Consider the following 12,133-nt stretch of genomic DNA (forward strand, 5'->3'; position numbering starts at 1 on the left):
TCTCATCTTCCGGTTAGGCATGCTACAGCCTTCCGGTCTCAACATCGAATTCAACAACTTCAGATGATCAGCTCTATCCCACCTCGACCCATTTGTTTTCATCTCATTTAATTTTAACTGTTTTTGGCCATTTCTTTCTCTTTTGTCTTTCTTTAGATATATTTCCCCCCCCCTTCCCCCCCCCCCCCAATCATATCCACCTTTCGTTACCCTGTCTCGCCTTTGCTTCCCCTCCCCCCACATCTACAGTTCACCCTCTGTTGTTAGTTTCTCTGCGGTTTGACCTTTCACACCTTTTGTTCTCTCTGGGGACTGCCATTAGCACTCTTTCCCCTTGGTTCCTGTGGCCATTAGCACCCGGTTTCCCTGGGTTTCTGTGGCTATGACTCATCTTTCATTCTCACTCCACAGTATAAATATTTCCCATTTTCTCCGTCGGTTAGCTTTGACAAAGAGTCATCAGACTCGAAACGTTCGCTCTTTTCTCTCCCTACAGATGCTGCCAGACCTGCTGAGATTTTCCAGCATTTTCCTTTTGGTTTCAGATTCCAGCATCCGCAGTAATTTGCTTTTAGATACAAAGAACAAAGAAAATTACAGCACAGGAACAGGCCCTTCGGCCCTCCCAGCCTGCACCGATCCAGATCCTTTATCTAAACTTCTCTTCTATTTTCCAAGGATCTACTTCCCTCTGTTCCCCGCTCGTTCATATATCTGTCTAGATGCATCTTAAATGATGCTATTGTGCCCGTCTCTACCACCTCCGCTGGCAAAGCGTTCCAGGCACCCACCACCCTCTGCGTAAAAAACTTTCCACGCACATCTCCCTTAAACTTTCCCCCTCTCACCTTCAAATCGTGACCCCTTGTAATTGACACCCCCACTCTTGGAAAAAGCTTGTTGCTATCCACCCTATCCATACCTCTCATGATTTTGTAGACCTCAGAGAGGTCCCCCCTCAACCTCCGTCTTTCCAACGAAAACAATCCTAATCTACTCAACCTTTCTTCATAGCTAACACCCTCCATACCAGGCAACATCCTGGTGAACCTCCTCTGCACCCTCTCTAAAGCATCCACATCCTTCTGGTAATGTGGCGACCAGAACTGCACGCAGTATTCCAAATGTGGCCTAACCAAAGTCCTATACAACTGTAACATGACCTGCCGACTCTTGTACTCAATACCCCGTCCGATGAAGGCAAGCATGCTGTATGCCTTCTTGACCACTCTATCGACCTGCGTTGCCACCTTCAGGGCACAATGGACCTGAACTCCCAGATCTCTCTGCACATCAATTTTCCCCAGGACTCTTCCATTGACCGTATAGTCCGCTCTTGAATTAGATCTTCCAAAATGCATCACCTCGCATTTGCCTGGATTGAACTCCATCTGCCATTTCTCTGCCCAACTCTCCAATCTATTTATATTTTGCTGTATTCTCTGACAGTCCTCCTCGCTATCTGCAACTCCACCAATCTTAGTATCATCTGCAAACTTGCTAATCAGACCACCTATACCTTCGTCCAGATCATTTATGTATATCACCAACAACAGTGGTCCGAGCACGGATCCCTGTGGAACACCACTAGTCACCTTTCTCCATTTTGAGACACTCCCTTCCACCACTACTCTCTGTCTCCTGTTGCCCAGCCAGTTCTTTATCCATCTAGCTAGTACACCCTGAACCCCATACGACTTCACTTTTTCCATCAACCTGCCATGGGAAACTTTATCAAATGCCTTACTGAAGTCCATGTATATGACATCTACAGCCCTTCCCTCATCAATTAATCACTTCCTCAAAGAATTCTATTAGGTTTGTAAGACATGACCTTCCCTGCACAAAGCCATGCTGCCTATCACTGATAAGTCTATTTTCTTCTAAATGTGAATAGATCCTATCCCTCAGTATCTTCTCCAACAGTTTGCCTACCACTGACGTCAAGTTCACAGGTCTATAATTCCCTGGATTATGCCTGCTACCTTCTTAAACAAAGGGACAACATTAGCAATTCTCCAGTCCTCCAGCACCTCACCCATGGTCAAGGATGCTGCAAAGATACCTGTTAAGGCCCCAGCTATTTCTTCCCTCGCTTCCCTTAGTAACCTGGGATAGATCCCATCCGGACCTGGGGACTTGTCCACCTTAATGCCTTTTAGAAAACCCAAAACTTCCCCCTTCCTTATGCCGACTTGACCTAGAGTATTTAAACATCCATCCTTAGCCTCAACATCCGTCATGTCCCTCTCCTCGGTGAATACCGATGCAAAGTACTCATTAAGAATCTCACCCATTTCCTCTGACTCCACGCATAAATTCCCTCTTTTGTCTTTGAGTGACCAATCCTTTCTCTAGTTACCCTCTTGCTCCTTATATACGAATAAAAGGCTTTGGGATTTTCCCTGTTAGCCAAAGATATTTCATGTCCCCTTTTAGCCTTCTTTATTGCGTGTTTGAGATTTGTCCTACTTTCCCGATATTCCTCCAAAGCTTCATCAGATTTAAGTCGCCTAGATCTTATGTATGCTTCCTTTTTCATCTTAGCTAGTCTCACAATTCCACCCGTCATCCATTGTTCCTTAATCTTGCCATTTCTATCCCTCATTTTCATGGGGACATGTCTGTCCCGCACTCTAATCAACCTTTCCTTAAAAGACTCACACATTTCAAATGTGGATTTACCCTTAAAGAGCTGCTCCCAATCCACATTCCCGAGCTCCTGCCGAATTTTGTTATACTTGGCCTTTCCCCAATTTAGCACTCTTTAGGACCACACTCGTCTTTGTCCATGAGTATTCTAAAACTTACGGAATTGTAATCGCTATTCCCAAAGTAATCACCGACTGAAACTTTAACCACCTGGCCGGGATGTATATGTGTATGTGTCTGTATGTATGTGTGTGTACTTATATATATGTGTGTGTATATATATATATATATGTGTGTTTGTGTGTGTGTGTATATATATGTGTGTTTGTGTCTGTGTATATATATATATGTGTGCGTCTGTATGTGTGTATATATATGTGTGTGTGTGTATATATATGTGTGTGTGTGTGTGTATATATATATATATGTGTGTGTGTCTATGTGTGTGTATATATATGTGTTTGTGTGTGTGTGTATAAAAATGTGTGTCTGTATGTGTGTATATATATATGTGTGTTTGTGTGTGTGTATATATATATGTGTGTGTGCGTGTAAATATGTGTGTGTTTGTGTGTGTATATCTGTGTGTGTGTGTGTATATGTGTGTGTGTGTATATATATGTGTGTGTGCCTGTATGTGTGTGTATATATATATATGTATGTTTGTGTGTGTGTGTATATATATGTGTGTGTGTGTGTATGTGTGTGTGTGTATATATATGTGCGTGTGTGTATATATATATATGTGTGTGTCTATGTGTGTGTATATATATGTGTTTGTGTGTGTGTGTATAAAAATGTGTGTCTGTATGTGTGTATATATATATGTGTGTGTGTATATATATATATATGTGTGTTTGTGTGTGTGTATATATATGTGTGTGCGTGTAAATATGTGTGTGTATATCTGTGTATGTGTGTATATATGTGTGTGTGTGTGTGTATATATATGCGTGTGTGCCTGTATGTGTGTGTATATATATATATGTGTGTTTGTGTGTGTGTGTATATATATATGTGTGTGTGTGTGTATATGTGTGTGTGTGTGTATATATACATGTGTGTGCCTGTATGTGTGTATATATATGTGTGTGTGTGTATATATACATGTGTGTGTGTGTATATCTGTGTGTGTGTGTCTGTATGTGTGTGTGTATATATATGTGTTTGTGCGTCTGTATGTGTGTGTGTATATATATATGTGTGTGTGTGTATATATGTTTGTGTGTGTGTGTCTCTGTATGTGTGTGTATATATATATTCCTGACATATCTATAGAAAGCTTTAGGGTTATCCTTGATCCTACCTGCGAAAGACTTCTCATGTCCCCTCCTGGCTCTTCTTAGATCACTCTTTAGGTCCTTCCTAGCTAACTTGTAACTCTCGAGCGCCCTTACTGAACCTTCATGTCTCATCTTTACATAAGCGTCCTTCTTCCTCTTGACAAGTGTTTCGACTGCCTTAGTAAACCACGGTTCCCTTGCTCGACCACTTCCTCCCAGCCTGACAGGTACATACTTATCAAGGACACGCAGTAGCTGTTCCTTGAACAAGCCACACATTTCCACTGTGCCCATCCCCTGCAGTTTTCCACTCCATCTGATGCATTCTAAGTCTTGCTCATTGCATCATAATTGCCTTTCCCCCAGATATAACTCTTGCCCTGCGGTATATACCTATCCCTTTCCATCACTAAAGTAAACGTAATCGAATTGTGGTCACTATCACCAAAGTGCTCACCTACCTCCAAATCTAACACCTGTCCTGGTTCATTACCCAGTACCAAATCCAATACGGCCTCGCCTCTCATTGGCCTATCTACATACTGTGTCAGGAAACCCTCCTGCACACATTGGACAAAAATGGACCCATCTAAAGTACTCAAACTATAGTGTTTCCAGTCAATATTTGGAAAGTTAAAGTCCCCCATAACAACTACCCTGTTGCTTTCGCTCCTATCCAGAATCATCTTTGCAATCCTTTCCTCTACATCACTGGAACTTTTCGGAGGCCTATAGAAAACCCCTAACACGGTGACCTCTCCTTTCCTGTTTCTAACCTCAGCCCATACTACCTCAATCGACGAGTCCTCATCAAATGTCCTTTCTGCCACCGTAATACTGTCCTTGACTAACAATGCCACCCCTCCACCTCTTTTACCACCTTCCCTGAGCTTACTGAAATATCTAAACCCCGGCACCTGCAACAACCATTCCTGTCCCTGCTCTATCCATGTCTCCGAAATGGCCACAACATCGAAGTCCCAGGTACCAACCCATGCCGCAAGTTCACCCACCTTATTCCGGATGCTCCTGGCATTGAAGAAGACACACTTTAAACCACCTTCCTGCCTGCCGGTACACTCCTGCAACTTTAAAACCTTACTCATGACCTCACTACTCTCAACCTCCTGTATACTGGAGGTACAATTTAGGTTCCCAAGCCCCTGCTGAACTAGTTTAAACCCTCCCGAAGAGCATTAGCAAATTTCCCCCCCCAGGATATTGGTACCCCTCTGGTCCAGGTGTAGACCATCCCGTTTGTAGAGGTCCCACCGATCCCAGAATGAGCCCTAATTATCCAGAAATCTGAAACCCTCCCTCCTGCACCATCCCTGTAGTGTGTGTCTGTATGTGTGTGTGTATATCTGTGTGTGTGTCTGTATGTGTGTGTGTATATATATATGTGTGTGCCTGTATGTGTGTGTGTATATCTGTGTGTGTGTCTGTATGTGTGTGTATATATATATGTGTGTGTCTGTATGTGTGTGTGTGTATATATATGTGTGTGTGTCTGTATGTGTGTGTGTATATATGTGTGTGTGTGTGTCTGTATGTGTGTGTATATATATGTATGTGTGTGTCTGTATGTGTGTATGTATATATATGTGTGTGTGTCTGTATGTGTGTGTATATATGTGTGTGTGTGTCTGTTGGTGTGTGTGTATATATGTGTGTGTGTGTCTGTATGTGTGTATATATATCTGTGTGTGTCTGTATGTGTGTGTGTATATATGTGTGTGTGTGCCTGTATGTGTGTATATATATATGTGTGTGTGTCTGTATGTGTGTATATATATATGTGTGTGTGTGTGTATGTGTATGTGTGTATGTGTCTGTATGTGTGTGTGTGTGTATGTGTGTGTGTGTGTGTGTCTGTATGTGTGTGTCTGTATGTGTGTGTGTATGTGTGGGTGTGTGTGTGTATGTGTGGGTGTGTGTGTGTATGTGTGTGTGTGTGTGTGTATGTGTGGGTGCGTGTGTGTATGTGTGGGTGTGTGTGTGTATGTGTGGGTGTGTGTGTGTATGTGTGGGTGTGTGTGTGTATGTGTGTGTGTGTGTGTGTATGTGTGGGTGTGTGTGTGTATGTGTGGGTGTGTGTGTGTATGTGTGGGTGTGTGTGTGTATGTGTGTGTGTGTGTGTGTATGTGTGGGTGCGTGTCTATGGAGTGGGATGAGGCTCATGTGGTGTTAGACGTTGGCATGACCCAGAAGGTCCATTCCCGCTGTAAATTCTGTGTGAATCAATGTAAATTTCCCACTTAACCTTCTCTGCCCGACGGAGATGAACATCAGCTGCTTCAGTCTCTCCGCGAGATGGATGTGTGGAAGTGAATGAATGGGAGGGAAGCGGGGAAAGACTCTCCATAAATATATATATTAATGACTAGCCACAGAGTGAAGATGGTTGGTTGTTTGTGATGATCCTGTACTCTTGCGGATCTATTAAAGGAGCAGCCTGCTATTCTTCCACCAGGTCCAGACTGAAATACAGAGAAGGTGGTTGCGGAGGAGACTGGACAGTTATGGAGCCGTGCCAGTCATTGGGAAAAGCCAAATGGACACTGCCTGTTGAACTCTAGGTCAAAGGTCAAACGAAAGGCACTGCCGCTCCCGATTGCCGCCCCTCCTGTTTCCTCCTCTCTTACCCCGTTGAAGAATTCTCTCTCTTCCAACTTACATCGCCTCGCTTTGAAGGAGCGGCTATGGAATCTCTCGGGAAATGCATTTTTTCAAATAACTCACTCTGAACGCTGTTGGGCATTCCGGGTGGAGCCGACACTCACAAGGTGAGAAAGGGATTGGTTCCAGGCCTGTCCAGAACAGCAGATTGTATCAAACCCTGGTATCAAGGAGGATAATAAGCTCTCTGAATGCAGGGAATTGTGCACAGCAAGCTCCCACAGGCAGAAATGTAACCATGGCAGCATCATCCATTTTCACAATGTTGGTTGAGGGATAAATATTGGAGAAGACCCAATCCCGACACTCACATAAAAACATAGCAAATAGGAGCAGGGAGGAGGCCATTCGGCCCTTCGAGCCTGCTCCGCCATTCATTATGATCATGGCTGGTCATCCAATTCAGTGCCTAATCCCGCCTTCCCCCCCCGTATCCTTTGACCCCCCTTCAGGCTGAGTGCTATATCTAACTGCTACTGGAAAACATGGAGTCATACAGCACAGAAAAGGCCCTTGGCCCATCGCGGCTGCGCCAGTGAAAAATAACCACCTAAATGTAGGGTGCCCTTTCAGTGCGGCGGTGCAGACTCAATGGGCCGAATGGCCTCCTTCTGCATTATAAATTCTGCGAATCTGTGAACTATTCTAATCCCATTTCCCAGCACTTGCCCCGTAGCCTTGTATGTCTTGGGATCGCAAATGCACATCTAAAAACGTCTGTAATGTTATGAGGGTCAGGGCGGCATGGCACCCCTGTTCTATGGGATGGTCTATCAGGACTTTTTACCTCCAAGGCTATAGCATCGGGCAACTTGCCTTCCTTCATCTAACATGGAAGTTCCTCTCCGATCTGACAGCAGCTCATTAGGCAGTGGGAACTTATTCAAGAATACCCACCAGCCCTCCTCAGTCTTGGCCATGCCCACTTTTTATATCAGGCAGTTTCTACCCCAGAAACTGGTCCAGCTATTGCTTGAAGGATTCAGCTGATCAATCCATCGCACGAACTGGTACCCAATTCCAAATGTTCACTTTTCCACCTCCCGGCATTGAAAGATGAGGGGTTTGTGGCCCAAGGTCTCTTGAGTTTGGATGAATGAGAGGAGATGTAATTGAGATATATAAGACGGTAAAAGGTATTGACAAAGTAGACGTAGAGAGGATGCTTCCTCTAGTGGGGCAAACTAGAACGAGAGGTCATAGTTTTAGCATAAGGGGTGGCAGATTTGAAATGAAATGAAAATCGCTTATTGTCACAAGTCGGCTTCAAATGAAGTTCCTGTGAAAAGCCCCGAGTTGCCACATTCCGGCACCTGTTGGGGGAGACTGGTACGGGAATCGAACCGTGCTGCTGGCCTGCCTTGGTCTGCTTTCAAAGTCAGCTCTTTAGCCCTGTGCTAAACCAGCCCCTGACTTTCATACAGAGATGAGGAGAAATGATTTCTCTCAAATGATCATGAGTCTGTGGAATTCACACCCCGAGAGTGCGACGAATGCTGGAACATTGAGTAAGTTTCAGGAGGGGATGGACAGATTTTTAATTAGTAACGAGTTGTCGGGTTATGGAGAAGGGGCAGGAAAGAGGGGCTGGTTTAGCACACTGGGCTAAATCGCTGGCTTTTAAAGCAGACAAGGCAGGCTAGCAGCACGGTTCAATTCCTGTACAAGCCTCCCCGAACAGGTGGCGGAATGTGACGACTAGGGGCTTTTCACAGTAACTTCATTTGAAGCCAACTTGTGACAATAAGCTATTATTATTATAAGTGGAGTTGAGGCCAAGATGAGATCAGCTATGACCGTGTCGGAAGGCGGAGTGAGCTCGAGGGGCTGAATGGCCGAATCCTGCTCTTAGTTCTTATGTGCTAACTTGGACTTATATACATGGTAAAGGTTGTGACCCATGAAACTCTTTTTGATCATAATCTCTTGCGCTGTTCTTGTTTTAATCACAGGTAGACTCCCCCACCCCCCTTCCCTGCACCATAAGACTTTCTGAAAGCGAGTAACATGAAATGTCCGCCTCTCCCGTCGAGAATCAAAATGGTGAGGAGCAGCGGTCCAGGGTTTTAACCAGCATGAATCCTCCCCCTGTCTCTGAAGATTCCAAATGGTAAAGTTAGGAATCCAGTCTTTTCTCTCGCTTGGGCGGCTCTCAGTTTTAATAGCCAACCCGGCTAATGATATGAATTTAAGGAAGAACAGTAGCTTTTGTTCAGTCACTGACTCCAAGGGGGAAGCTGATTTCTCCCCCCCCCCCTCCCCCCACCCCCACAGGTGGCTCTTAAAGGTGTGGAGCTTAAGAAGGATCGGATGTGGTTTGCATTTAGTCCCTGGACCATCTCGACAACAAGGACTCCTCCATCAGACTCCTATTCATTGACTACAGCTCCGCCTTCAACACCATAATCCCAGCCAAGCTCATAGCAAAGCTCCAAAACCTAGGACTTGGCTCCTCCCTCTACAACTACATCCTCGGCTTTCTGACCCACAGACCACAATCAGTAAGGATAAACAACAACGCCTCCTCCACAATAGTCCTCAATACCGGGGCCCCGCAAGGCTGCGTACTTAGCCCTCTATACATACACGACTGTGTGGCAAAATTTGGCTCCAACTCCATCTACAGGATTGCTGACGACACAACCGCAGTGGGTTGGATCTCAAACAACGATGAGTCAGAGTACAGGCGGGAGATAGAGAACCTAGTGGCTTGGTGTAACGACAACAATCTCTCCCTCAATATCAACAAAACTAAGGAGCTGGTCATCAACTTCAGAAAGTGAAGTGTCGTACACCCCCCTGATAAATCAATGGTGCTGAGGTAGAGATGGTTGACGGCTTCAAATTTCTAGGTGTAAACATCCGGGTTCACTCACATCGATGCTATGACCAAGAAAGCACAACAGCGCCTATACTTCCTCAGGAAATTAAGGAAAGTCGGCATGTCCATATTGAGTCTTACCAATTTTTACAGGTGGACCATAGAAAGCATCCTATCTGGCTGCATCACGGCCTGGTATGGCAACTGCTCGGCCCAGGACCGTAACAAACGACAGAGTCGTGAACACCGCCCAGTCCATCACGCGAACCCAACTTCCATCGATTGACTCTGTCTCCTGCCTTAGGAAAGCGGGCAGCATAATCAAAGATCGCTTCCACCCGGGTTATTCTCTCTTCCAACCTCTTCCATCGGGCAGGAGATACAAAAGTTTGAGAGCAAGCACCAATTGATTTGATTTGATTTGATTTATTATTGTCAAATGTATTATATACAGTGAAAAGTATTGTTTCTTATATGCTGTACAAACAATGCATACCGTACATAGGGAAGGAAGGAGAGACTGCAGAATATAATGTTACAGTTATAGCAAGGTGTAGAGAAAAGATCAACTTAATACGAGGTAGGTCCATTCAAAAGTCTGATGGCAGTAGGGAAGAAGTTGTTCTTGAGTCGGTTGGTACGGGACCTCAGGTGGAACAGATGACGTGTTGGTGGTAACTTGGTAGTACCCTCTTGAGCTTGGCCCGATTGAAGTCCCCAGCTACAATGAACAAGGCCTCGGAATGTTTAGTTTCAAGGCTATTTGTGGTGGTGAATATTTCGTCCAGTGCGATTTTCAGGGGCTGGTTTAGCACACAGGGCTAAATCGCTGGCTTTTAAAGCAGACCAAGGCAGGCCAGCAGCACGGTTCAATTCCCGTACCAGGCGCCGGAATGTGGCGACTAGGGGCTTTTCACAGTAACTTAATTGAAGCCAACTCGTGACAATAAGCGACTTTCATTTTATTTCATTTAATTTCATTTCATTTTCATTTCACATTCGCATGGGGTGGGATGTAAACTGCCGTCAGGATAACGGAGCTGAACTCCCGCGGAAGGAATTGATTCAAAAACAGCTTCTTCCCCGCTGTTACCAGACTCCTGAATTAAACTCTTAGGATCTGAACTGATCTTATGGACTGAACTGATCTTTCTGCGCATCTTCTCTACAGTTGTAACGCTATATACCTCATCCTTCACCCGCTGTCTATGTTTATGTATTTTTATCATGTATCCTTATGTATTTATTGTGGGTGTCCTATGTTTTTCCATGCATAGAACGATTTGCCTGGACTGTACGCAGAACAATACTTTTAACTGTACCTCGGTACACGTGACAATAAATCTAAATCCAAATACAGCAACTTTCACAACCTCAGAACATCCCAAAGCATTTTACAGCCATTGAATGTTGAATTTTGAAATGTGATCACTTTTGAAATGTAAACGAACGCAGGCAGCCAATTTATACGCAGTAAGATCCTGTCATGATATGAGACACGCAGATAATGATATACAGACAGGCACAGACAGGCAGCAAATGAACACAGAGAACAGGACATGACCAATGAGCAGGCAGGACACTCAGGGGTTGTATCTCACTATAAAAGGCACGAGGTACACACACTCCGTCTCTTTCCACTGATGAACATCTACAGAGTGAGTCAGGGTGTATGTACAGTATCACACCTCCAGCACGTGGCTAAGAGCTAGTCTGGTCCAGTCAAACAGAGTAACCACACTTAGGTTAGCAGAGAGGCGAACTCATAGAAAACTGTGCTAACTGTGCTACTGGTTCAATAAATCAGATTGAACTGACTTCAAGGTATGGAGTATCTTTTAGTTAAAGCTGCATCCAGTTGCAGCCGGTGTTATCGCAGATTAGGTTCCACAGGTTTGCGGAGAAGGAGCGGGTGCTGCAGTGGGCAAAGAGCGCTAAGAGCAGCACGTGGAATAACAGTGTCCTTCGCATTTACCAGGACCTAAACCAGGAGGTGGCCAGGCAGCGAGCAGCCTTTAAACAAGTTAAGGAGGTGTTGTTCAAAAAGCACGTGAAGTTTGGTCTGCTCTTCCCGGCCCGTCTTTGGGTTATGCATCAGGGCCAACACCACTACTTCTCCGAGCCCGAAGAAGCGACGGACTTTGTGAGGGATCAGGGGCTAGTCTCGAAAAAAGGACCCACGGACGCGAGCTAGGGTCCGGGAATTACTGGTTGAAGGGACGCCTACTGTGCCTGGACTGCAGGTCGACTGTTTACTGCTTTAAAGGTGCCTTGTGGTGTATTTTTTGTGGGCAGTTTTTGCCTGTGGGGGATGTGGGGGGAGGGGGGGAAGGTATCCCCCCCCTTTCGAATGGTCTTTTTCCTTTTTTCTGTTGTTTTTTTTTCTCTCCTTTTTTTTTCTTCTGTTGTGGTGGGTACCTGTTGTTGGGCTCTCCGAGTGCGCTGGAGCCGGTATTGTAACAAAAGGGTGGCCGCTCAGCAATGGGGATTAAAGATGTTGGTTGGGGGCTTTTGCTTCATTTATGTCTATGGTTTTTATGTTTGTTTCGGATGGGGGATGTACAGGTACTGGGTCATTGCGGTATTATATATATATATATTTTTTGGTGCTCAGAAAGGGACGTGGGTTAACACTTTTCTATGTACACAGCTGGAACTGTCTTGTACCTGGAGCAGCCTCGCGTTGCTGTTTGATGTT

General features: G+C 45.0%; 1 protein-coding gene across 1 annotated transcript in view; it reads left to right on the forward strand.

Moving 5' to 3' along the window:
- Positions 1 to 11,252, forward strand: part of ghrhrl (growth hormone releasing hormone receptor, like) — a 133,751-nt gene extending 122,499 nt beyond the window's left edge. The window contains exons 13-14 of the mRNA XM_072508078.1: positions 6,409 to 6,721; positions 8,567 to 11,252. Of these exons, the coding sequence (XP_072364179.1) occupies positions 6,409 to 6,507 (99 nt within the window). The 3' untranslated portion in view covers positions 6,508 to 6,721; positions 8,567 to 11,252. The remainder of the gene's footprint in view (positions 1 to 6,408; positions 6,722 to 8,566) is intronic.
- The last annotated feature ends 881 nt before the right edge of the window (positions 11,253 to 12,133 follow it).

This window comes from Scyliorhinus torazame, chromosome 6 (genome assembly GCF_047496885.1).
Source record: "Scyliorhinus torazame isolate Kashiwa2021f chromosome 6, sScyTor2.1, whole genome shotgun sequence".
Lineage (NCBI taxonomy): Eukaryota > Metazoa > Chordata > Chondrichthyes > Carcharhiniformes > Scyliorhinidae > Scyliorhinus > Scyliorhinus torazame.